Below are 27,567 nucleotides of genomic sequence, written 5' to 3'. Positions count from 1 at the left end.
GCTGGAGAGGGACTGTTCACAAAGGCTTGAGGGGATAGGACTGGGGGGAATGGGTACAAACTGGAGAGGGGCAGATTTAGACTAGACATTAGGAAGAATTTCTTCACCATGAGAGTAGTGAGACACTGGAACAGGTTTCCAAGGGAAGTTGTGGATGTCCCACCACTGGAGGTGTTCAAGGCCAGGTTGGATGGGGCCTTGGGCAGCCTGATTTAGTGGGATGTCCCTGCCCATGGCAGGGGCGTTGGAACTGGATGATCTTTAAGGTCCCTTCCAACCCAAACTATTCTATGAATCTATGATTCTATGACAGAGCCAAGGGTAGGTGTCCATCCCTCTTTGAGCAAACACCCAGCCCTGCATCTGCACATCCTCACTTGTGAGGTAACACCTGCTGTAGCTTGGGCCACCAGTGCATGGCAGCAGCAGACAAGCTCCATTACCCACTCAGCTTTTCTGCGAGAAGGGTGCCAAGCTAAAATCAAACACTCTTTAGAGAGTCTTACAGAAGCAACACACTTCTCATTTGTGCTTCATCCTATGGGATAATGTGATGGGAGTTAAATTTGGGAATATAATTAAATTTGAGAATTTAATAGGATGAGTTAGTGTATTGAACTGGGTTGAAAAATCTCATTGACCTGGATTTCAGAAGAAACTTAAAATGTCTTCAAGACAAAAAATTTATGTGAAATGTCAGACTTCTGACCAAAGTGACAACTCTGTAAGGGTGGCATCAAACCCATATGGATGAATCATCACCTTTAAAAACATACTGAATTAAGAGAAAACCACATAAATAGATGAAATTGGGATTGGCTTCTGAAGAAGTCACTTTAGGGATGAGAAACTGTGCCGAAGTTGAAATTATTCCAGTTAATATGACCTTGACTTTATCCAACAAAACAAAGTAAAATAACCCCAGGCATTAAATATTATGAAAACCATATAAAATTAGGCTCTTCTGAAACTAAAGACATCACAAATGTTCTAGTATAACCTGAAATCTAGATGAAGGCTTCGCCTTGTGAGGGAGGGCAATTTAAAAGGTGGAAGCAAAGGTAAAATGGCTACCGGGAAGGAAGCTGTAGAGATGGAAGCCACCACAAAAAAAAAAGCTAAAAAGCTGTAAACTAAGAAAGAGACTGAGGAGTCCTGAAAAAAAAAATGCATCATGGGAAGCTGTAAGATGAATGACACTATCTTTAACAAATAATTCAAGAAAGGAAGAGGCAAGGGAAATCTAAATAGGTGCATGGCATTGCTCCAGAGTGAAAAAACAAACCCTGCATGCCTACTTAAGGAAGACCAACGGGAAAAAGAATTTTGTTTATTAGATGATCATAGAATGACCAGGACCTTTAACATGATATTTGCAAAGGTAGATACGGTGCTAGAGTGTAGCATGTGAATTAAAGCCAGCATAGGCAGGCAGGCAGATATTTCTGCTGTTACACTAGATGGCGGTGCATCCTCCTTTGCAAGACCAGCAGGTTTCTGCAAGACTGCTTCCATGGATGATGAACTGAAACCAGAACAGGTGCCAGGAAAGGCTGCTGGATATATCCAGGGAATAATGAACCTATTTTATGAGGTTGAGCTTGTTTAGCCTACAATATAAAGACTGAAAAAGGATATGGTTCCTTATACGTACATCAAATTGATGCATAGACATTAGACAGAGAGAAGAACTACTCAATAAGGGGACCATAAGCAAAAGAACAAATGAATATGAATGGGCAATGAAAAAAATTTGATGCTAGAAGAGGCTTTCTAATCAACATGAGCAAGTTCTGATACAGCAGTACAGCAAACAGAAGAGCAGGAGAGACAAATTATTTTTGGTGATACAGCTGAAAAAGATAGTGTGCAGCCCCTTCTAGTCCTATCCTTAACATGTCTAAACAGTTTTCACTAATTGGAGGGGAAACTCCAAATACAAAGGTCAAACTCAGGATCTTTGGAAAATTTTGATAAAAACACCTGAATAAATAGAACTTGTACTAGGCCACTCTCTAAAACTCAAAAGGAAATGATAGCTTCCTCCTGATTGCTAACAGCTGCAAACCCAGCCATCCAGCAAGGGTGTTGGTAAGTGAATCCCCACTGTTACAGACCCACCGAGTACATGACCGGTGCACACATGCTCACACCCTGCTTCCCATGAGCCCGCAGAAGCAACAGCTATAGATTACTGTACTGCAGATGCAGAGCTCCTTCCCACTTGTGTCCTGTCTTCCCCACGGACAGGACTGCACCTTGTTTGAATGTCGATGAAAATAAACTATCAAAACTCCCATAGCACAGCTCTGACACAGTCCATGTTAAATTAATCTTCGTAAACAGAGTATCTGTATTTGCAGAGGTAGTTGCTCACTCGTGATTAACACACAATGAAACTGAGAAATCCAGTTCAGTTCAGAGGTTATAACCTCACTTAGGACATCCAGTCACAGCCACAGTGAAAATAATAAACAAAATGCAGTTTTAATGGTCAGGTCCCTCTCCTGAGATCAGTAATGTTTCTCTTTCTTCAGTATGTTAACCTGGTTCAAAGTAAGGGATGCTAAGAATCTCATATTACCTGGAACAGAGAGTCTACCAAAAAAACACCAACAATAACACCACCACCATCTCACCCCCCCACCCCGGCTTTATACACATGCAAATCACATGGGAGACTTCAGCCAGAAGGAAAAAAAAAGAAATAAAGGAAGATTATAGATCAGGTTAAATTGGCCAGTATTTCTAGCATGAATAATAGATTGTAAATAAATAAACAACAATGGTGTAATAAAGCTTTAAAGCTCACAATGTGATTGCTCATGTCAAGCAACTACTGATTAATCTGAATAGAAATTAACAGCAAACTGGAAGATAATTATGCAGCAGCTCCGTCTATCCTGGATCCAGAGCGCAGGTGCTGTGCCACATCTGCCCCTGAGGATAGCAGGGAGACCATTATTCTTACCTAGAAAACACCCTGTCCCACTATTACAGCAGAAGACTCAGGAGGACAGGGAAATGCTATCAATTTGATGATGATCAGTTCTGTAATCATTCCACAGCCATCTCCCCAGAGATGTATTTAGTATCAGATGCATTTTTCAACCAAATAAATATTCCAGACTTCAGTGTTAATACACCATTAAAATGACACCATGATGCTACGTAGAACTATAAATTAGACCCTGAATATAATGGGCCAGACAGAAACAGCTATTACTCTTTCCCCTGCCTCATTTCCCCCATCTCTGCCTACCCTCCCAGAGAAAAATGCTTGGAAAGGAAGCAGAAAAATTGCTTCCTTGTAATGTGACTTTGAGACAGACACCCTCTGCTGATGCAGATCCCTAAATACAAAGAAATAAGAGGGCCAATCAAGAGGGCCAGCTGCAGGACGTTTTCAGTTCAGAATACAATACTGAAGAGGTAAGATGGGTTTGCTTTATCTTCCCTCCTGCCCCTTTTACCCCTCCCTTTTCCCTCACCTCATCACTCCTTGCTCCCTCCCTTCGGCACTACATAAACCAGAGGGCAGGGCATCCAGCTGCTTCCACAGCAGAACAATGTTTGGGCAGAGTCCATGTTGACACAAGTCCATTATATCCTGCAGGGTCAACGGCAGCTTTTTTTGTATTTTTTGCTTTTTCTTTATTGACTGTGTAGAATTAACCTTCCACTTTTGCACAGATGCCACTGGTCCAAAATTTATGAGCTCATCTAATTGTCATCTCCTATCATTGTATTATCCTGCTGGTTTAAGTGTATTATTATTTTCCCATTAAAACAATTAGAAACCCTCCCCTTCCTTAACATTTAATAAAATTTAAACCTAGAAGATGTATGTATGACTGATTAGACAACCAAGACCGCCTTCTCCCACCTTGGGCTATCTTGGGCTTTTCTGAGGAAGGATTATCTCAGCCAAAGGTCAAACACAATTCCATGGTATACTAGCCCATGGTCCAATTGCTGGCTAACTTGCTACCTCAGTATCTACACCCTTGTGCAGTGGAGGGCTGTTCCAGGGCTTGGTAAACTGCATATAATCCCTCTCCACCGAACTCCTATGCTATTCAGTTCTGTGGTCCTTAGGAGTAATAAATTTTACATGGGAGGGCCTACCTACACCCTGTTTGAGAAGTACCTTGGTAAATACACCTTCCTAAATCTCTGAAGAGGCAAACAGCTTCAATAACCTAGAGGCAACAGACCAACCAAAATATTTTGTTTGACTGCTACTTCCAGGAAGCAGAAAAGTTCCTCATCTTTTCAGAAAACATCCCACTCCACAAAAATACACTTAAGGTTGAGTTTAGCTAAGGGAGTTACTTGCAGCATATCAGACAACTCCACCAATTACACAAGGAAGAAGCATTACTGTTAAAGCTCCACAGACTAGGGACAAGAGGCCCATGATTATTCTACCTATTCTTGGCATATTTTCTCCACACTCATTTTTTTTTCCAGTGGCAATACCCTCCACAGTCTAGTAAAAATGGACTATTGGATGGTGCTTAAATTTTCCTTCTCTAATGAGATCTCTACCGAAAGCATCATAAGAAACACGCCCACCTCACTTCAATACTGACTCCATGCCAATAGTTCAGTGTCCAGGCATTTCGGGTACATAACAATCCAACAAGTTAAAGGACAGGGTTTTGTGTTTTTTTTTTTTTAAGAGCAACTTCCACCATTCGTTTTTCCAGGCAAAGTCTCTTCCAAAACACAGTGCTGTGGTATCTCAGAGTTTCTGAAGTGGCAGTGCGGGCACTGTACTCTTATGTTTCATTGAGTGCAAAACAGCTGTATGTTCTATATAAAACGTGTTTACATAGTAAATGTACTTCCTGTAGACACAAAGAAACGTTAATGAATAACCATTCCTGCATTTGAAATTTTGCAGGGCTGTGGGAAGGATCAGTGCATGACAAAATAGTTAATGTTCACCCAGTTTCTGGCACATGAAATCTGTTACTACAACTAATCCCTTCCAGAGAAAAGAAAACATGGAAAACAAACCGGCACTGGCTGGTTCTACTATGCATTTTTTACTTTTTAAAAGAAACTGTGAGATGCACATACATGGGAGAGGGACAGAGGAAGTATTCAGTGGAGAATGCCAGAAGGCATGGACTTCTTTTGGTAAGCAAGGCTGTTGGCTTTTATTGTATATATTGTCTTGGATTCTCACCTTCAGATAAAACGCCAATTTGATCTCACACAGTATTCCCTACCTATATTTACATCCTATCGCCTGGGGCCCCTAGAAGGCAAACAACAGGCATTTTCCTTTCAGTCCATTTGTATCTGAAAATGTATATGGCTTAAATAACTCCTTAAATAACAGATCTGTGTTTATCCTTGAAAATTTTTAAAAAGCAAAAACCAGGTGATCACACATATAGAAAGAGCCTCAAAAAGAAAACTGATTTCTAGTCTAGGTGAAGTTCTTTCTGAAACACAAAAATATTACAGAATTTGGTACATAGATGGAAATCCCACACATGATCCCCACTTCCCTGCAAACTAAGCCACTAAATTAATTAGGTTTACTATACAGTAATTTTATCTGAAACATGTTTCAGTTCCCAGAATATACACAAGCCTGAAGAAGAAGCACGGATAAGTATCAATTCATTTTGAGGGAAAACCAAAGACCATGCAGCATTATCCTTAGTAGAGTAAAGGATCTGCTCTAAAGTAAATGTGACAGGAGTAGTTTGCACCCATCAGGAATCTACTCTGCATCTGCAGACCAATTTCTGGGGGAAAAAAAGGGTGATACACCATACATGGACCAGATGCACTAATGTAGCATAAGGAAAAAACAAGTTCTGCTGGGGGATGTTCCAACATTTCTACACAAGATTTCACAGTGTACAAAAAGTACTTCATGTGAACGAAAATCTTTAACTGCAATCTCTCTGCATGATTTTAAAGTGATACTGCGAACAAAGTTTTCAAAGGCCACCCAACAAGCAATGCTCAACTACGTCTAGTTCACAGGGAGGCATATGAATAGCACATTTCAATGTTAGTAGACTGAAATATCATTATTACAGCAATAAGGCTGAGATGTCAGAGCAATTTGCTCGATCAACACATTCCTTGACTATATTTTTGTTCAAAAGATATGTTTTGCTTTTAAGATTTTTTTGTGATATCACAGCAATTATAGGAAAATCTGGATTTTTTTCCTTTAGGAATGTCAATACCTTCTTAAGTTTTGTAATAAAAAATACCTTATTAAAATAAACTGTTTGTTAAATTCAAATAACTCATTCTCTAAAACTGCCTGAGCAGAGGGGGAGTTGATGATTTTCTGGCAAATCTGAAAAGTCACCACATTCCTCAGCAAGCAATGTGATGAACTTCCATATAATTATTTAAATGCTGTTGGCAAAATGGTTTTTTTTCAGAGGTGTTAAATTTATCAAAAAATCACCTGAAACAAATATAGAGAAAAAAGTTTCACCAAAAGTAACGGCCACAATTAAAGACACATGTAATGAAGCTGATGAAATATGAAGAAAACTTGATTCCTTTATATAAATTCTAAGAGCTAAGACATTAAGTGTCGAGATACAATGCTATTTTGATTTAGCAAACACTGCCACCGTGTGTTCATTTCAAAGATTATCAGGCTGCTTGAAAACGGCTACTTAAGTATTAAAAGATAAAGTAAATCAATTTTTTTTGCTCTATTTCTTACATAAAATGTTTCTGTATAGTGCAGTAGTGTAGAAAATCTTGAAAGGTTTTAAATATTTCTAGCCACTTGTGTTAGTGTTATAGTAACATATGTTATAGTAACATTCTCTAACATCATTTGGAGAGCACTAACTATACAATGACAGAGAGAAAATAACAGACAAGCTTTTTTTCCACAAACAGATACCTACAATAATCAATATTTCATTGTGTTTATGCAGTGCCCAACTTAGTAAAATTCTAGTTTATCTTGGTAGTCCCTAGCAAGTACCAAAACCCCACAAAAGTTCATAGAACATCATAATTCTTTCAGAGATGGTTTTCTTCAAATGTTTACACGTATCAACAAGACATTCATATAATGATGCAGACAATGGATTCAGAGGACTTCCTACGAAATTAATTTTCACTAGTTCTACTATAAGCAGCAAAGGATGTCTACTCTTCCCTGAAAACTTCCAATTTAATTCAATTCCATTGAATTAAAAGCATTCAATTTCTCATTAATACAATCTTTCACCTGAAAACTCCTCTTGAGGTGGAAGGCAGGCAGAGGAACCACATCTCACTACTGAAAATCTAAAATGATTAGAGATGCTCCTTTTCTCATTTAGATGGGCTATTCAAGAAGATGCAATGGAATTCCAATGACTTAGCCAAAAAGATGGACACCTGATTTTCTTTGAAGTTTCCAAAATTTCTGCCATAAATTCTTTGAGTTGGAATGCCTAACATTAACCTGTAAGACCAGGAAGTATTAGAAACAAATTCTCAGCTATTATTAATTAATATAGACACATATAAATTGATTAATTGAACTCGGAAGAACTGACTGAAGAACTATCACTCCCTCCTCAGCATTATCCAGCTAAACAAAATATTTCAAAGGTCTGCATAGGTTCACTGGGTGAATATTACCTCCAGGAAAATCCAGACTTCGGGAAGCAAGGTCAAAAACTGAAACAGGCACAAACAATACTTGGATGTATATACCACACTTGCAAGAAAACATTTTGTTGCAATTTTATTACTTGAAATTTCAAGAATGAAAGAATTTGAAAAATGACCGAAGAAACACATAAATGTCTAATGGATGACTATGCAGTTTTGGACAGCTCAGCTCCAGAACTATTTCCCTTCAGGACAACAAAAATCAGAACACTTGTATTTAAATGTGGTGTGTGTTGTCAGCATTAGTCATGCATGCACCTGCTGGATACCTTTGGTTATTCCAAGCTTTGTTTGCTCTCAGGAACATAGAGTGTTCAGAGTCAAGATTCTTTCTAACATCTTAAAACTCAAAAGGGGCTCCAAATAGGTGGCAAAGATGAATAACTGAAGTGGAGAAATCATTTCAAGTAACTGATAAAGGACAAAGCTTTGCCATGTCTCTTGTCATTCGTTCTTTAATGTACATTGTAGAATATACGTTTATTCTGCAGCTCTATTCTGCAAATCTTAAGAGCAGGAAGAAACCACAAGGGCTGCATGCAGCTCTACTGGCAAATGACAGCAACAGGTCAGAACAAATTGGATTGTCCCAGTCTGTTCTAGATTTGTCTAAGAATAGATGGCAGCAGCATTCCCATCAGAGAACTTCAGAGGTATGAAACAAACAAAACTGCCAGAAGTCCACCATGTTTCTTACTGAGGATTTGAAGGACTAAACCACATCTATAGCACCAGGCTGTAAAAGAGAAACTGTCATGTGCTCTGTTTTAGGTAAAAGCATATGAAGAGCACAGCATGCATGATCATTTTAGCAAAAATAAAGTACAGAAGAAAAAAGGAGAATTTGTTGTTGAAAATATACATCTGTGGTCTATAAGGTTCCTTTCAGTACATGAACATACTTTCAAAAGGAGAAAGTGTCAGCTGTTTATGTACTTTTAAGCCATGATTCTATGTTTTAATTTATTGATCTCTTTTCTACAATAAATACATAAAGCTTAAATATTTTTTGCCTTACAATAGCTATCTCTCACCTGCTTAAAATATGTTTCACCATCAAAGCCAGTCTCATCATAAATGTCACTACCAAACTATACTTAGCAGAAGTTAACATTTCTGAACAAAGTCAATGGCTACAAAAATAAGCCTTCAAAAATATAATTAGGAGTCGTCAACTCAGATGTTACAAAAAGCTGAAATTTCAGACTGTGGCAGATGCACTAGATTTGATTCAGTATTCTCAATTTCCTAGTTTTAGTCTTTTTTATCTAGTTCACACTTCTTCACATCATTTAGTCCCATGGTAACAAATCCACCTTGGAAAGTGATATAGTTAAATTTCACACACAATATAAAGAGTAGCATAAATAAAGCAATATGATCCTAGTTTACATATATCCATCCCCCATGCCAAATAAACTGAACTAGTAATTCTCTCATTGTGATTTCCAGTGAAGAAACATTGCAAAGAATCTTATTAAAAATGTAAATTGAATCTGTAATCCTCTGTAGAGCCAAACATTCTCCAGACATTATCCTCTGGTTTTACTCTCCATAGGAAAAAGCAAACAGATAGAGATTGATGGTCTTCTGTGAATATGTTTTTCAACTGATGCACTCCTTTGTAATTATGCTCCTTAAGGATGAGAAAGGGGCAGACTTTATTTTGAAAAAAATTAATCATTCAAATGAATGCTGTGTCCAACAAGAGGATACATTTTTGAACCACAATAAATGTGTCTGTGAGCACGTGCATATGTTTATCTTTAATGTGCATTAGACTAACTCACAACTTAACTAAACAGGTAGTGGGAATGAGCATATGAAATTAAATAGAAACACACATTCTGCAAAAGTTTTTCCGCCTTTCCTCCTTTAATTCCCAGTGTATAAACAACTGGATACTGTGTTATCAGCTCTACCTCAGTATGAGACATGACTATTTTGAACTAATAACAACCACCACAGCCACCAAGGAATGCTACTTGATGCCAAGTGTTCATCATTTCTCAACCTATTGATCACAGTGCCTGACATTATTTTCAGCATATTTCAAAGTAAAAAAATAATTTTTGAATGTGAAATTTTTCAGAGTTTTTATTTACATTCTTATGTATCTTCAGTATAACAGAAAACAACCACCAAAAAAAAAAAGAACCAAGCTACAAAACACATAATATACTTCAAGTTGAACTTGCATTACCCTCATTTAGCTCATAGTCAATCTTTTTCACTGGATTTGGTAAACAGTCCATTGTTTGGAAGCTTGATTACTCACCTCCAGTCTCAACAGCCACCTTCTAAGAAAAAGACTAACTTTTGCAGCCCAAACTTGACAATAAGTGATTAAGTTTGTCTTTGAATTACACTTGTCAAATTTGAGGACACCAGAACTCTTAAGATATAATGATGCTCAAATAATCTTAAAACTACTTAATTTATGTAGCTAGCTGTACTAATGTTAGCTTTCTGTCAAGGATTTTTCTGATTTTCATCAAAGCCTTGTTTGCAAGTTCCATGGTTTCCTCCCACTTGTTTTTCTCGAGGCTTGTGTATGTCACCAAGTTCTCAGTATACTGCAAGACTGACTTCAAAAACCTACAAGAAATAAAACCAAAAAAGAAAAACTCATTGAAGGATTTTAAAAAGAAAAAAAAAAAAAAGAAAGAAAAATATCTCAGTGCCTGATTTAAAGCTGCTAAGGTCTCCGTATTTCCAAATCTCCCTAAGTATTATCAATACACTAAGGTTTCTTCTACTTCTGGAAGAGACTTACTCCCTTATTCTCACAGTAAGAAGTGATGATTTTCAGAAATGCGATTAAACACTGTCACAGAATGAATGTGGTGATAAAACGTGTGATAGAATTTTCCCTGAACGGCTTCCTCTCCTTTCTCAGTTAAATTTTTCAGAGAGCCTATGATAGCCAACCAGCTGTTAATTGACACACAAGTAACATATTAAATTCAGCTTTAATGTATTAATATTTTTTGAGTGTGTGATCATTCTCTATCTATACTAAGGAAGAATCTAATAAAAATTTAAAATGGTAATAACTGGACCATATATCTCCAACTAAGTTACTTTTGTTTGTAAGTGAGCATTGTCTGAGATATAGTGATGATTATAATGATAGAAAAGATGATGATATACTAAAAGTCATGCTGTTCCTCTTTTTTTTCTCTACAGATCAAAAATGAATGTGTACAACTTCCTGTTTTCATAAAGTAAATCTTACATACTCACTTTAGATACTTCTGATAATCAAAAGGAGTCTTCTTACAAACCAAATGAATGTTGACTAGTTCCAGAGTAATCAACACCAAGATGAGCCGCAATACCGGCGACAAAAATTTAATGCTAGAAATAATAAAAAATATTTTAAAATAAATCAACTAAACCCAAATTAAATAGAAATCATTGATATAAAAAAAATCTTCAGACTTCTGCATACATCATAGTTTACTACTGCAGGGACAGAGGAAAGACAAGCTATGAAATATCCTTCAGCAAAGAGTAGAGCAAGTATCAAAACTCTAAGACTATAAATTACGAGATCTCAAAAAGAGGGAAAAAAGGGAAACACATATAGTTAAGATTCCACAGGAAACTCTACCAGCACCCATTACTCCATAGATTATTATCAGTGGATAAGGAACTGGTTGGATGGTCGCACCCAAAGATTTATGGTCAACGGTTCAATTTCCATGTGGAGACCGGTTACCAGTGGTGTTCTTCAAGGCTTGGTACTGTGGCCAGTGTTGTTTAACATCTGTTCCACAGACATGGACAGTGAGGGCACCCTCAACAAGTTTGCAGACAACACCAAACTGTGTGGCATGGTTGAGACACTGGACAGAAGACATTCCATCCAGAGGGACCTTGCCAGGCTCAAGAGATGGGATCTCTGCGAACCTCGTGAAGTTCAACAAGACCAAGAGCAAAGTTCTGCACCTGGGTCAGGGCAAACCCAAGCACAAATACAGGCTGGACAGAAAATGGATGGAAAGCAGCCCTTAAGAGAAGGACTTTGGGTGCTGGATGAGAATGGTGCTCTCATAATCCTAACCACAAACTAAATTAAAAATCAACCTGTTTAACATTCAGCCAACCTGTTTAACATTCGCAGATAGTTATGCCTCTGGCGAGAACGTAGAGTCTTGTTCATCCACTGCTTGTATCTCAACTCAGCGCTGGCAATAACTTGTTCAGACACTTGATGGCACTGTGTTGTTACTTTACGGAGTACCGCAACTATTTCCAGAACAGGTCTCGGAGCATAAAGTGTGCACATACGCATATCACAAAGTTCAATCAACAGTCTTCAAAACAGGAAGGAACTGTTACTTTGAAGCTTTTGTTACTTGGATTTAACATCAGATACATTTCATATTCTGTGTAGCTTACTTCATAAAGTTTTAACTCAGAAAACCTGGAATTACTCTACCCTCATGACTGAAAAAAGTAAGGATCTATGTAGTAAGGGTAGTGATTGTGTTCTCTATCACTTTACTGAATACAAATTCAAAACTGCTGGTGATGAATATGTTTCCAATTTCAGATCAAAGAAATACAACCACAATAAACAACATTGCCTGGCTGAAGTGATACAATGAACATATCAAATCACAGCAGTTTTGTGGTTGAAGCCTCCCACCATAATTTAATTCACAATGAATTAACACCCACCATAATAAAACTTACTCAAACAAATGGTATTAATTAGTACTCCCATTAGTGTGTGATCCTTCTTCTGGGCAGAACAAGCAGCAGACTTGAACATTTTGTAAAATGCAGGTGGTGAGGCCGTTGTTTTAATCAACACCTCACCAGATTATGCTTTGTTAAAGCACCCAAATATCTTTCTGCTGTCGTATTCTAATCTAGTAATCTCATGTGGCACACATCACTTTAAACACTCTGTCTGAAATGTTTCTTAATCTCCCTCATGCTCAAATTATCTCTGAGATAGCAAAACATTAATGACTAAGAGTGATACAAGCAGAAAACTCTAAAAATGCTTTAACACTTCAGTAATTAGGCTTCTTTTTCATAAAAGAGAAAAGTGTAGATTGACGGGCAGGAAAGAGAAGGCACACGTACTACATAAGTAAAGCAATAGGTAAATCCTCTTCGCATTATCCTGCTCTTGCCTAATGTGTTTGATTAGGAGAGTCTTGCTCCAACATATTCATCAAGTCATGGGACTCTAGACTGCTGTAAGAGTGCCAATTAAAAGTCAAACTGTTTTGACCATTTTTCCAAGTTGGATGTAATTGGAACTAACATATCTCCAAGTCTGACAATAAGTATAACAAGATATCTTCTATTTCTGAATCTTGACACTAACACACGTAAGAACAAAATTATGTAGTGGCATACTACTAACTTAAATGCCATGCACAGCCGTGACAACAAGCACACAAAATAGATTAACTTCAACTCAATCTAGTCAGTACATAAATATTTAAAACATTTTGCTTCTCCAGTCTGAAAGAGGAATGGTCATTTTTTAATGTTAATTTCCATGTCAAATCTCTACTGCAATAATACACCAAATCTACAATGTCTCATCTTCATTTTGAAGATCACGTTCAGTTGCATTCTTAAGATTTTTAGATTAAATCAGCAGCAACATTAGAAAAGTGCATGCAATATTTCAAAGATTGTTCTAAAACCAGGAAAATGAATAACTTAGATTTGTGAGGTTTTTTGTTGCTCTGCATGGAGAGGGTGACAGCGGGAACCAGTAGGACATTAAACTCACCTCTCCGTCAGGACACTGTTGATTAGGTCATCTGAACTACAGCAATTCTGGGGCATATATTGCCGCAATTGAGATATAATTTCATATATCATCAAAATTAAATTATTAGATTCAGCATTTCCTTCCAACCTTAAAAAAAAAAAAAAGAAAAAAAAAAGATTTAAGATGATGTAACTATGTAGTACTTATTATTTCTCAAATGGTATAGATCAAGACTCAGATTTTTTGGATAGCAGTGTATTCAATATCCTCTCTCACTATGTGATATTGTAGTTCTTTCCCCTTCACTATATAAGCTTGATTTTCTTTGTCCAAATAAACCCAACCTTTTCTCAGTCTCAGCAGTCTTCTGAATCCCTCTTAATCCTCTATTGATTCATCAAAATCCTGCAGCATATTGCGTATGCCCTGGATTTTTATCTCTCAGATCTAAACAAGTAGTTTCCTCTATTGATGTTATCAATGACTTCTTTTCACATATAAAGAGAATGCTACATTACTTTTCTAAATAACATCTCATGTAAAGTTGTCCATTGATTTGGTTATCAAGTGCTTTTCAGAATAAGCAATTGTTTTCTGGTTTGCATCTGGTGAGCCATCTGTGTGTTTTAATTATGATGGATCCAAGCTCTAGTTTAACTTCCTAACAGCCCCTTCTCTTCAGAAATAAGACTAAGGAGTCACTAAGGAGTCACAGGTATTTTCTCATTCCCTTCAAGTTAGCACACTGTTTATAGCTTTTATAGTATCTGTACTGACATATACAGCACAGATTAGGCTAAAAAAGAACAAAAGGATCTTTTCACAGCCCCTCTATCATCTTCCTAGTGAAGTACTTGAAAAGACATTTCACCATCTCAAATCTCATTCCTCACAACTATTTTAAGAACTATCTTTTTTTTTACTAAAAATACATACCCTTTAATTGTTGGAACTTGGTCCTCAGGCACCGTTGGCAATTCAGGCCATAAGTGAATGCTCTTTATACATTCCAGCACCTCAGAAACATAACATGAAAAACGGTATGTAAAGCTTAGCCTTTGACAGACAGGACAACACATTTTACTGTTTTTGGTGTCTACCTTAGAAAAACTGTAGCAGGCAAGTTACTTGTTCAGTAGTCATAATTGTGTAAGCCAATCTCAATTGTTAAGGTTCATGTTTGGGCAAAAAATGCTGACATACACTTTCATGCTAAAATATCATCCGAATAAACTAATCTACTATCATTTCTTCCATGTTTTCACATAAAAAATTAACTAATATGACTTCTGTAACATATAGTTTGAATGCTGTTAAACCCAAAAAGTATTATACTGTCTACTGCAATCTCAAATCAATAGAGGAATATCTTCAAGCAGTTCAGTAATTCTTAAACTGATCAGCAGAGAACTACCATGACACTTGAAAACAGACTTTGCTACAATGATAGAATCTCAGTCAGCTGGATTTCATACAATAAAAGCCTTAGATACACTCTAATCCAAGATTCCTAGATATTTGACCAGTGTTCCCGACACAGAAAAACAGAGGAAATTATGAAAACTATACAACAGCAAACATTTAAGTAAGAATAAAGCTATTCAGTGATCTAGAGCACAAACACAGCATCAATTGCATCAACAGGAGTGTGCTTAATGACATCTCATTTTAGAAATTATAAAAACCTGTGCATTCCGAAAGACAAAACTAAAAAAGCTCATTGAAAGATTTGTAAACTTTTAACTTTTTAGGACAATCAAAGCATAAAGACAATAATGAGACTAATTTTAAGGACCAAAATGTTTGCACAGTTGGAAATACCTACCTGTTTCTTGAGTCGGGAAATTGGATGAAATCGAGAACGGTAGCAATGTGCACAGTTCATCAGTGGTTTTATGACCGTGTGTTCCTGATTTACAAAATCATAGACAATACAGAACAGTTTCTTTAAACTCTCCTAATCATATGCAGTCCTAGATTTACACTTAATTTTACGCAAGCCACCTATAATTCTGAAGTCAATAGACTTCCAAATGTCTGAGGGCTGAAAGCAGTAATCAGCAGAGTGAGTGTCTAAAACTTGATTTTATTGATACATTTTAACTATGAAACCTGACAGCAGCTGAAAGAAAAGCAACCACGCACCCTCTTAATGCAGCAGCATGCATTATATCTTGAGAAACCAGCAAAAACTGCAAGTAATAAACAGAAGATACATCTCACAGGTTGCTGTATGCTACTGAAAGAAGTAATCCCAAACAGGAAACTGGGGGCAGCAAATATAATGGCTAGTGTTGAGAAACATGTATTGCTAGACAAAGTGATCACAAATCCACAGTATAGAGTGTGGATACGAATCACAACTTCATTAGTAAGTCACCATTATTCATAGTGCCTCATAGAAAGAAAATCTCAAATATTACCTACCTCAGTGCCTGAGCTACAGCTGCTCTATATACCTTCTGGATAATTCAGCTGATAAAGGTAGGTATTGTTACAAATTTGGCAAACAACATTAAGTGGAATCACTATAGTTTATGGATCAACCATGTGAATAAGGAGCAGTAAAGCAAACAAATTAAGGTACAGTAAAGGAAGGGTAAGCTTTCAGAAAATGTTCTGTACAGACTTCACTATAAAACTAGAAAAAACATATTTTCACAATTTTTTACTTTGAGAAATGCTTAATTTCCACAAAAAGCTGCTGTCAAGAAAGATTCAGTCATAAGACTCTCTAAGATCAGATCTGGCATCCAAGACAAATGAAAAAAAAATATTCCGAGAGAGTAATATTGATCATTACCTTAAAAGCAAACACGTCCTCATCTGAGAATCTGCAGAGAAGAGTAATTGCAAATGCAACTACCTGATTAGCTACTTCTCTGGGAAATGCTTCTAGATTGATCTCTCCATGGCTTAAACGATCTCTTATACGTGGACCCTCCTGATGGTTCAAGAAATCCCAAAGAAATTCCTGTGGAAACACACACTGAATGCATAGAATTCTGTGTACAGAATACCTCTGAAAGATAAATACGTGATCATGTCTGCAGGAAAGGAGCATTTAGATGGTCAGAACAAACTGCATACTACGCCCATAGCAAAAAAAGAAGGCAACTTATCCATCTTGGTAGCTTCCGAAGAAATTGAAAACTAAGGTGTGAGAGGTAACAACGGATTTCCTTCAGCCTTGTGTCCCAAGTCCTCCAGAACCCTACTGACACTGACAACAGGACAACAAAGTCAATTTTTCCCCCTACAGTCTCAAAAAGCCTCTAAATCAAACACTTCCAGTTTTCATCTTCACTGTCTGTTTGGGTGGCAAGATGCAGGATGTGCTCTGGTAGGTTTGCAGCTATGTTATTGTGCCATCTCCCCAGGTAGTGCAAGATGTTCCCAAGAACCAATCAGGAATAAGTTCTAATTTCTCCTGTATGAGGCATCAGTTTTCCTTCAGCTCCATTCAGCTGATCTTCAGAAGTCTGAAGAGAAATATCTCCGAGACTTCTACATTTCAGAAAGAAAAGAGTCTTACATCCTAATCCCATATGGTTTGTCAGGCACTACTTTCTATCTTTCACAGCTGAAAAACAGTAACAAGATTCTGGTTTTAAACTGCTAGAGACAAGCTATGCTAAATAAATGAGCGTTAGGTGTGATCATAAACATACTACTGAATTTAAAAACAAACAAAACATCATCAAGAAAAAAAGCCCACAAACCAAAAAACTTTCAAAACATTTACCATGGCAGGTTCTTCAAGAACTGCAGGAAGTTGGTTGACTTCTTCATTATCCAAATGCTTTGCTAGCATCTAAAATCAATTAATTTGAATAGAAACTTATTATTGAAAGACAAACAATCAAAGAAAAAGCAACAACTAAAGTAATTAGTTTCCCTGATTTTAACGAATTAATTCTACCACTGAAGAATCACGTTGCCTAATTATTCCTGACAATCTGAGATAATTAAAGAGTTATAAAATTGAGGATTTCTGCTTGCAATGTTTATTTGTATGTATTCTGAATAATGGAATCTAAGAAAAATGACAAGTGCTTGTTTCTGCGAGATTAGGAATTTCAAGATAAAAACATTTAGAAAAAATTAAAAGTCTGTTCATTAAATTTTTTATTAATTACAATATTTTGGGGGGGATTCCAAATTTAAAATGTTTACTGTCAAACATCACCTTCTGTTTGGAGAACATTTAGTAACAATGTCTTATCCAACAAAATAAAGTGCTTTCTGGTCTCTAATAATGGGAAACATGCAGGTGTTTAAATTCTGACATTTATATATATAAATATATATATGTTAAAAAAAAAAACAAACCACAAGTACCTCATCAAAAGTGGTGTAGAGAGCGGAAGGCTAAAACAAAAGACAATTAACATTATTTGCTTTTCAAATGAAAACAATTAACCAGACACATATACCAAACTTGTATTTATTCATTTGCAGGGGATACCAGAGATGCAGGAATCACAAAAAAAAAATCCCTTACAAATAAAAAATGGGACTGTTGGATTATGTGCCAGTTTTTTAAAAATAACTAGAAGATGATCCACTTCCCACCCTAAACTACTGCTTCTGAATGCTAGCCTTCAAGTACTTTTTAAGACCTCTTTTACTGGAAGACATCTTCAAAAATAAGAGCCACTCATGAAACTCTACTGGAAATTTGTAAATAATGTTCCAGAATTGATTGAAAATTTTTGGGGGGTAATAGATAAATGTTTAGACACTATGCTTCTAGAATAATTATTTTGCAAACATCGTTAGCACTAAATCGTAACTGACTTTAGACAGAAATTTTACCTCAGCTGTTAGCAATCGATTTGGACATTTATTAGTAGTAGTGAAGAGCAATCTAAGTCCAGCCTCCAGCTGAGGAAGTAAGAGAATCACACAGTCAGCATATCTGCAAAAAATAAGAAACCCAAAGGGATATCCCCCCCTTATAAATATAATCCAAATACAAATTAAAGCCATCTCAGATTACCCTCTCAGGAAAAACAACCCAGCCCCAAATTCCTTTTTAATGTACTTTGTAAACAAACAACAAATGACTATCTGTGCCCAACAGAAGCTAACCACCAAAACCAAAGCAGCTCTGAGATGAGAATAACTTACAAGAGGTGGAGTTTTTTAAGTCAACATGTTAACATCTAAAGATTTCTTTCCACTTGCTTTGTAACCCTCTCCATTTTGGTTACAACTGCAATAGCTATTTTTAGGTTTAAGCATATTGTTTATAAACCTAATTGGCACAACATAAAATAACATGCCCACAAACTTCCTGAGAGACCACCATAAGAATGCATAACTATATGTTGCTAAGCAGCAGATCTAGCAAAAATCTTTGGAATCTACAAAATTATTCTATAAAGATAGGATATATTTTTAATAGCAACAGTAATAACAATAATAATAATAATAATAATAATAATAATAGTTACCTGCTCTGCTTGAAAGCTGTTAAAGCGGCCATCCAAAATGGTAACATTGTTTTTAAAACAAAACTGGACAGTTCTACTAGCTCTTCAGCTAAGGAAAGTGTTTCATGATTAAGATCTGCAAGTTAGCAAAACAATGCTGATAAAGCACATGCAATCTACAGTTTACTAATTAATTCTTACTATTTCACTGGAAATATAAGATTGTTTCACCATTTGTAAAGGGGGAACTGGAAATTATCCAATTCATTTTAACTATGCAAAGATAATGATAGTCATATTTAAGATAAGCCATTAGAATGTGTAAGATTGTATTTTTAGTGATAATGTCAATTCAGAGTAAAAAACAGTTAAAAAGACATTGCTGCTTTTTACTGAGACTAAAAGACTACACAGCAACTAGACCTAGCTTCAGTTGAGTTGTTCTCCACTCACTTTGAATACTTTAAAAAAGTGTAATATATATTAGCCATTTTAATTCAGTAAACGTCAGGACAGTATTACGAATCTTTGAACATGAGCACATTGTTCCTACTTTATCAATTCTTCTGTTATGATATTTAGCACAATAAATTAACACTTCATACTTTGATGATACGATATTATGAAACTCACACTTATGATTTCACATAATAAATATCTTTTCCAAAAGAAAGCTTGAAATTTCAAATGCAAGTTGATTGAAGTAGGTGTTTTTTCAAAGCATATCAACAGCTACAGGATTTATACTACATGACGATTGGAATGTTATTGGCTTGATCTGGTTCCCAAAAGCCCTGCCTCAGTTTCATGAGCAGATGTTCTACTGGCAAATTATGTAGCAGAATCTGACCATGACCGCCACTGACACCAAGATACCCCATATGTTGCTGTTGCTTTAAAGACAGTAGGAATAAGCAAAATAAGGTCTGTAGCCAGAGAGATGAGAAGATTTTAATTTGACACTTCAGGTCCTTCCCTGAGAAATGCATCAGTGTACTGAAGATGTGCCTCCATTCTTTACTGTTTCAGCACTACCTTTTCTGCAAGATGCAGGACACTCCTGGGACCCCTGCAGCTGGAACCCACTGGTTCTGGAAAGAATTAGATTTTATAAAGGCAAACTAGATGACTGCTACATGAAACAAACTCCATTATCAAAAAAATGGAATTTGCAGTTGAAGTCTTTTAGAAGCAGTAACCTTACATGTTTCAACGTGTAATAATTATTTTAGAAAGCAGTATTTTTTTATTCAATAATTACTGGAACTGCATACATATTAAAAAGTTGTCCTATGGGCATGACTGATTCATCTAATGACAGTGTATATAGGTAACTTAAACTTAAGATTCTATTTTAGAACTGTAGAAAATGCATTATTTTCAATTGCATTTTTGGTCAATGAAACAATAACAAATACAGCATAATAAAAACTTAATAATCATTAAATACTTGCCTGGAAATACAACAAGCTCCTCTAAGCTAACGAAGATCATATAAGGTCGATGCACTAAAATGCATTGAGTTTTCAGAAGATATGTCTGTAACAACTGACCCAATCCTGCAGTTAAAAAAAGCAGCATAGCACAATATCTAGGGAGAATATCATAATATATTAGAAAAGCTTATTCAGCTAAATCTTTTGCAAAGAATCAATATTTATATGTTAGAGACTAGAGTTTGGTTTTTTTGATATTTCAAAGAACACTCAAAACCAGTGCTTCCCATATTTTTTGAATATGGACACTTAATAATTAATTGCATTCACAGGAATGAAAAAACAAGATAGAATTAGGGAAAAAAAAATAAAAATCACTGTTTTCTACAATAGCTGCTGTTGCTCCTCCTTCTATGCCATTCCTCTGCCTTTTAATCCTGACTGTCCTGACAGACAAGGTATCAGGTTTCAAAAAAAGACCTTAAGCTTTCTTGCTTTTCCTGCTAATAAAAAAACCACCGGTCTTAAGACTGATCAGCTTTATAATGATTTAAATATTCTATGGAAATCCCTTTCCAAAAGAAGTGGCAGCAGTAGGAGAAAACTGTCAGGATACTGCCAGAGACCTCTGGACATTTTCAGTTTTTTTAAAACTTTTTTGAATAAGAGCAGTAAGTTTTACTAACAGCTTTTCAAGCACATTTCAAGCACCAGGTCCGACTGGTAAGAAAAAGATTCTTTTTAGTAACTTACTTTGCAGGAATTTCTTGTGGGGATGCAAACCCATGCCACAAAACATTACGAAGATTCAGACCATATGGAGATCCAATGAATACCTTCAGTACATTCATCTAATTAATAAACAAAGAGATAACTGCTTAAGGAAATCTGTTACTTATTACATTGTATCTTCCCCTGACAGAAAATTTCAGAGTTATCGAGAAACTACACAAGTCTACTGTCAAGATTACTGGCCACAGTTTGTCACAGAAACAAAGCCTCACTATTTGCAGTTCCCAGTATTCTCTGAAAGGAAACCTTTCAGCTTACTTGTTCATGCTATAGAACACAGGAAGAAAAAAACTAGTTATACATTCCAAATAGTTATGACAAGCAAACAAACGATATCGAGTTTAGCTGTTACTTCTCGTAGTATGAATCCACAATAATTTAATACAAATTAACATAAAAATCAGAACATGAATTCAACTGAACCACTTCCAAAATCTTTGCAGATTCACGGATTACTATGTAATACAAAGGGAAATTTTTTAAACTGTAATAATAGAACTATTCCACATGCCATCGAAATTCAAGAAATAATCATTGCAACTCTATTAGTCTGGCTAACAATATAAGCTTCTACAGTTCATATTCAATATTTCGTCCCAACAAAGAATTTAGATTTGTAAAACTGCATGGAGAAAGACCATCTCTTCAAACAAGAGCACAGATGCAATCAGAGTTTTGTTTTTATTATTCTTCCACATGGGGAAGAACAAATTAGTTTCTTCTATTTTGAAAAATTCTAGTATAGTAAATGTTGTAGAATATCTTACTACGGTGCTGCTGAAACAGAACACAGCCTATCAGAAACAGCCAGCGCAGGAGCGTATTTTCAAGTAGTGCAACTCAGAAAATAGTACGAAACTCTGCAGCTTGCTCACTTCCTTGACAGATATGTGAAATTTCACATATATAGGTTTTTCAGGTAGAAGAGCAAATAAAAGCTTATGAGCTTACCTTAAAAAACATTTCCATAAGCAATATTCACTATTTTTGCCATATATGCCCCAGGATGTAACATGTATAAAATGAAATTTTTTTTTTAATATATGACAGAATTTACAAACTATTCTTCTTGGAAACCTGTCAGCTGGCAAGAAGAAAACCAGCTCAGTATTTATTACTTATTTCAAAATTATGCACTTACTACAGGTAGTCCAAAGACAACTGCAAGTTCCTCAGAGGCAAGCAAGTCTCTTAGAAGGAAGGGGCAATCTTTACCGATCAGCAAATATACCTATTTAAAAAAAGCAAAATAGATAACAGCAGTAAGTCAGTTAACTTCTTTGTATTTCAAACATGCAACTTGTCTATTTCACCCCATAACGATTTTCATTATTGTAAAAACACTAATCAAACAAAATCCACCAAATCTATAAAAAGGCTTTACATTCTGTAATTTCATAACAAATCAAAATTTATGGAACATATCAGGCAAGAGTGCAGTCAGAATCCCTAACTGTAAGTCCTACTGCATCTGCAGTCCTTGCCTTGCGCTGGTCATGGAGGTCCTGCAGTATTGCTCTTTAAACTTAACATAAAGTTATTATATCATCAGATCTTGGATATTAGGAAGAAATTTTTTACTGTGAGGGTGCTGAAGCATTGGAACAGGTTGTCCAGGAAAGTTGTGCATACCCCATCCTTGGCCAGGCTGGATGAGGCTTTGAGAAACCTGATCCAGCGGAAGGTGTTCCTGCTCGTAGCAGGGGAGTTGGAACTAGATGATCTCTAGGGTTCCTTCCAACATAAACCATTCTATGATCTTCTGTGGAAGGTATGCTGCTGTTTGAGTTAAATAAATATGTAACATGTATACCAATTAAACAAACTTTGCTCTTTTTTAAACTAAATTGGTTAGTAATAGCACTCACACAAGCAACTCTACCAGCACAGGTGAAGAAGCTCCAGAAGATGTTTCCAGCAGCACAACTGAATCCAGAAAAGAACACCTCTCCAATTCAAAATGCAGCTGGACTATTTATGAACAACTACAGTACAGGGTAATCTCACTTTATCAGCATGCAATTAAATCCGAAGCTCATTCCCATCTGGTAAAATGAAACTTGAAAAAGACTCCTCATGCTGGCACTTACATCACCCAAGGCTCGCTCCATGCATGATGTTAGTTTCATTAAGCCAAGAGCAACTTCTGTAGTTTGTGAATATTGTAGAACCTCAAATACTTCAAGAAATAACTGTACGATGGGAGAGAGAAAGAATGTTGTGTTCAATATTTAGAAGGAAGAAACAAATTTTCAAAAGCACATAGAAACCTAAATATTCTTCCGTGATAGTTGATACGCAAATATAGAAAGAAAACCATGCTAAGGAGACAAAACCATAGATGCCTGAAAAGAAACTGCCCTATAGCACCTCTTGTATCTTTAGTTGCAGTGTATCTAAGCGCTCTACATCTATAAAAATTATCAGCAATAAACTTTACATAGTAAAACTTGAATTAAACACAGATTATTAGAAAACCAAAATTCTACCATCTTTGATTAGAATAGGTCTAAAGCACCTCTTGTTCTCTTTGTGATAACACCTAAAATCTAATAACAAAGTCAGGAAAATTAGGAGCAAAAAAAAAGGACAATCAGTTACAAATTCTAAGCATTCTGGTTCATTGATATGTCTTTTGTCTTCTTATATTAAACTTCCATAAAAGATTCACATGCCAAAATATAAATTGTCAACAGACATTTCCATACCTCTGCATAGTTTGTCCAGTGGAACCACAACGCATACTGAATTACAAATTGCTCCTTGGTCAGAGATTTGAAGTGCAAATTAACAGATTCACATACAGGTCCTAAGGATCGTATGCTTTTGATATAATCCACACTTTGATCTTAAATTGACAAAAGCAGATGGTGATTAGAATACCAAATTTGCTGAAGGTCCAACATTTTAATACAGTTTGTCTACATATTTAGCTCAGAGAATTTTATTCAAACTATTTTAGCATGACTAATACACTACAATTTACTGCCCCAAAGACAACACACACGAGATGTAGAAAAGTAAAAGTGTTGTGTGAAACCAGGTAAAATCAAATATCTACTTACTCCAAATTTAAAAAAAATGCAAGAAACTTAATGCAAGAAAATATAGATTTAAAGAGGTTTATTATGTTCTAGCTTTGTTGAAATGGGAAGAACCTACTAGAGTACACAAATTTCACATAACGTAGCTGGAAGCCAGTGCAGGCTCCAAGGGCTCTAAAGGAATACAAAGAACACAGAAGAAAGCAATTATGAGGTAGGAGAGAAGTAGAACAGGCACATGAAGTTTGCAACCTAGATGAATGAGGAAGCAAGGGAGCAGCTACTTATGTAGCGTAGATTACATGAACCTTAGGAGCCAGCAACAACCAAATACCAAATGTGAATGAAAAATTCTAAGCTCCTTGTAGATATGAACCATATGTACTCTAACCTGCAGCAAAGCTAGTGCTGTACTGTAATAAAATGTTATTACTAAGTTAGTATTGCTATGGCTTGTACTGAGATTCTGCCTCAGTCTTAATGTATCACTGCTAAAGCAGGTAAACACCAACCTGATTCAAGGTAACACACATGCTTTGTAACAGCTTGCCAAAGTATTTCACCATTTTCAGACAAAATGTTACTAATATCATAGATGTCTTCTTTTTCAAATCCAAGTTTGCAAATCACATAATGCACAGGTGGAGAAAGACAAGTAGTGACTGAGTTTGACAATGCCATCTACAATTAAAAAAAAAAAAGTCTTTGTGTTAAAAAAGTAAATGAGAACAAAGAAAATTATTATTAAAGCAGACCCATAAGCACAAATAGACAGATAGCAATACAGCATCTATAAACAAGTCGTTAAGTTTTGCAATGCAACTTCTCAACATCTATACACATGATGAAAGGAATTCTGAGCAGAATCACCTTGTGGAAAACAGAGAAGAATGAGGCCGGGAACAATAGTTCTGCTTACATAATGTCAAGATGGTAACTTTCTAAATGGTTATATCTACTAAACTGATGCCAAGACAGACTGAAACAAAAGATCTCAGTCTGTATATATGTTCTTCCTAATCTCTGAGCTTGCAGGGAAACTGATGCTACTTCAAAATCAAGAGCCTTAGCCCTTACGACCAGAAAAATCACTGGTGGGGATAGGAGAAATATGAATTCTGCATGAACTGGTAGTAACAGTAGAACAATCCAAGCATAAATGATATTTGCGTATTAGTCTAAACAGAAAGACAGATTCAGAAGCACACATTTAAATTAAAGATTTTTCAAAGATAAAACTGTTCATTTTAACAAGGATGAATGCGCTTTTGATTTAGTACAAAAAGTCACGCTTCCTTGTTAGTCAAACAGAAAATAAATTGCTTGAAGATGAAGGATCACAGCACGTATAAAAATATTCCATTAAATTAAAAACAAAAAAAAATCTTCGACCAGGTGGTGGTATTGGCCCTCGCAGTACATAATTCCTGAACTCGTAGCTTTAAGGATAGACTACAGACTTATACGAGTAACAGCACAGAGCACATACGACAGTTTCTATAATGAACTGATACATCAGGAGCACCCTAGCTGCTATTTAAAAAATAATCTAAATAGTTCACAAAACATAGAATTTTGCTCTTCACCTTATTTTGAGGCGCCCCATGCTTCACTGTCAGAAACAGGAGGCCAGAGCAAAACTGGACCTGGCGCAGCCACCCTTTATTATTTAAAACAGACCAGAGAAAGAGCAGGGAGCTGACTTTTTGCAATATTAGTAGCGGGAAGGCACGCAAAATGTTTTTTTTCCCTTGAATAGTGACATTTACCTACCGGGAAATAAACAAGCAACGCTACCTATCGCAAACAAGATGCCCCCAATCAGAGGAGGGCAGCAACGAGACGATCTTTAAGGTTCCTTCCGGCTCAAACCATCCCATGATTCTTTTACTAGGGAGAGCACGTGACAACACCCCGGCTTTTCCACCCATGGCAACGCCGCACGGCAGAGGCGGGGCTGCCCCCGCCGCAGCGACCCGCTCTCGGTGCCGGCGGAGGCGGTGCCAGCAGCAGCCTCACCCCTCCCCCGGCTCCGGGTCACGGAAGGCCCGCCTTCCGCCCCGCCTTCCGCCCCGCCTTCCGCCCCGCCTTCCGCCCCGCCTTCCGCCCCGCCTTCCGCCCCGCCTTCCGCCCCGCCTTCCGCCCCGCCCCCTCTGACGTCACTGCGGCGGCGCGCGCGGCCGGGGCGGGCCTCCGGCACGTGGTCGCTGCCGCTCGACGGCGGAGCGCGAAGTTGGCGCTTTCCTCAGCGAAAGGGACCTTGTGTGGAAGGCGGCCGCGAGGCATGGAGGGCCGCTCCAAGGCGCTGAAGTTCGCCGCCGCCCCCCCCGCGGAGGAAGGGAAGCCGCGCCAGAGCGTGTCGGATAAAGAGAACGTGAGCGTACGCCGAGGTGGCAGCCCCGGGGGTGGGGGTGGGTTCAGGTTCCGGAGAGAACGGGCGCATAAGCCGCACGCACGATCTGCGCGCGTGGCCTCTCCGGGGTCTGGAGCCACTCCGCAGACGAGGGAAGGAGGAGGGGGATGGGGCTTGGCCTCGAGGGAAAGACAGTGCGGGGTATGGAAGAGCGTGGGGCAGGGGTGTGGTTAAAGGGCAGTGTGATCTTGTGGAAACTGGTTTTGGAAGTACTTTTCTCTTTTACTGATGTCATCTGGTTTACATCCGCATTGGGATACTTCGTACCCTTTGGAGAGAGTGGTCAATGGCTCAATGCCCAAATGGAGATCCATGACAAGTGATGTCCCTTGGGTGTCCGTAGTGGGACCAGTGCTGTTCAATATCTTCATCAATGATATTCACAGCGAGGTTGAGTGCACCCACACCAAGTTTGCAGATGACAGCAAGCTGAGTGGTGTAGTGGTCATACTGGAAGGATGGGGTGTCATCAACAGGGACCTGGACAGGCTGAAGGAGTGGGGCTGTGCGAACCTCATGAGGTTCAGTAAGGCCGAGTGTAAGGTCCTACGCCTGGGTTGGCGCAATCCCCATTTTTAGTACACGATGGTGGATGATGTGATTGAGAGCAGTCCTGCAGAGAAGGACTTGGGGGTGCTGGTTGATGAGAAGCTCAACATGAGCTGGCAATGTGTGCTCGCAGCCCGGAAGGCCAACCGTGTCCTGGGCTGCATCAAAAGAAGCGTGGCCAGCAGGTCGAGGGAAGTGATTCTGCCCCTCTATTCCTCTCTTGTGAGACCTCATCTGGAATCCTGTGTCCAGTTCTGGAATCCTCAATGTAAGAAGGATATGCAGCTGTTGCAAGGGGTCCAGAGGAGGGCTACAAAGATGGTTGGAGGGCTGGAGCACCTTCCCTACGAGGACAGGCTGAGAGTATTGGGCTTGTTCAGCCTGGAGAAGAGAAGTCTCCAAGGGGATCTGATAGCGACCTTCCAGTACCTGAAGGGGGCCTACGGGAAAGCTGGAGAAAAGAAAGAAAAGAAGCTAC

General features: G+C 37.6%; 1 protein-coding gene across 4 annotated transcripts; it reads right to left on the bottom strand.

Moving 5' to 3' along the window:
- Positions 1-6,811: 6,811 nt before the first annotated feature.
- On the bottom strand, positions 6,812-26,135 carry ERMARD (ER membrane associated RNA degradation). 4 transcript variants are annotated; one of them, XM_054063592.1, is made up of 18 exons: positions 25,901-26,135; positions 24,640-24,808; positions 23,792-23,931; positions 23,174-23,275; positions 22,225-22,314; positions 21,045-21,142; positions 20,310-20,446; positions 18,877-18,991; positions 18,236-18,338; positions 17,759-17,788; positions 17,163-17,231; positions 16,221-16,391; positions 15,243-15,326; positions 14,354-14,433; positions 13,436-13,564; positions 11,781-11,990; positions 10,915-11,028; positions 6,814-10,266 (listed from the first exon to the last, which is right to left on the bottom strand). In XM_054063592.1, exons 2-18 carry the CDS (start codon positions 24,806-24,808, stop codon positions 10,107-10,109), a joined length of 2,001 nt encoding a protein of 666 aa, XP_053919567.1. In that variant the 5' UTR covers positions 25,901-26,135; the 3' UTR covers positions 6,814-10,106. The 4 variants fall into 4 exon arrangements, with proteins under 4 accessions (XP_053919569.1, XP_053919567.1, XP_053919568.1 ...); XM_054063593.1 differs by having other exon boundaries at positions 25,925-26,135; XM_054063595.1 differs by lacking the exon at positions 25,901-26,135 and adding an exon at positions 25,714-25,772.
- Between the last annotated feature and the right edge of the window lie 1,432 nt (positions 26,136-27,567).

Source organism: Cuculus canorus, chromosome 3, assembly GCF_017976375.1.
Source record: "Cuculus canorus isolate bCucCan1 chromosome 3, bCucCan1.pri, whole genome shotgun sequence".
Taxonomy (NCBI): domain Eukaryota; kingdom Metazoa; phylum Chordata; class Aves; order Cuculiformes; family Cuculidae; genus Cuculus; species Cuculus canorus.
This window is presented reverse-complemented; position numbering and strand designations above follow the sequence as displayed.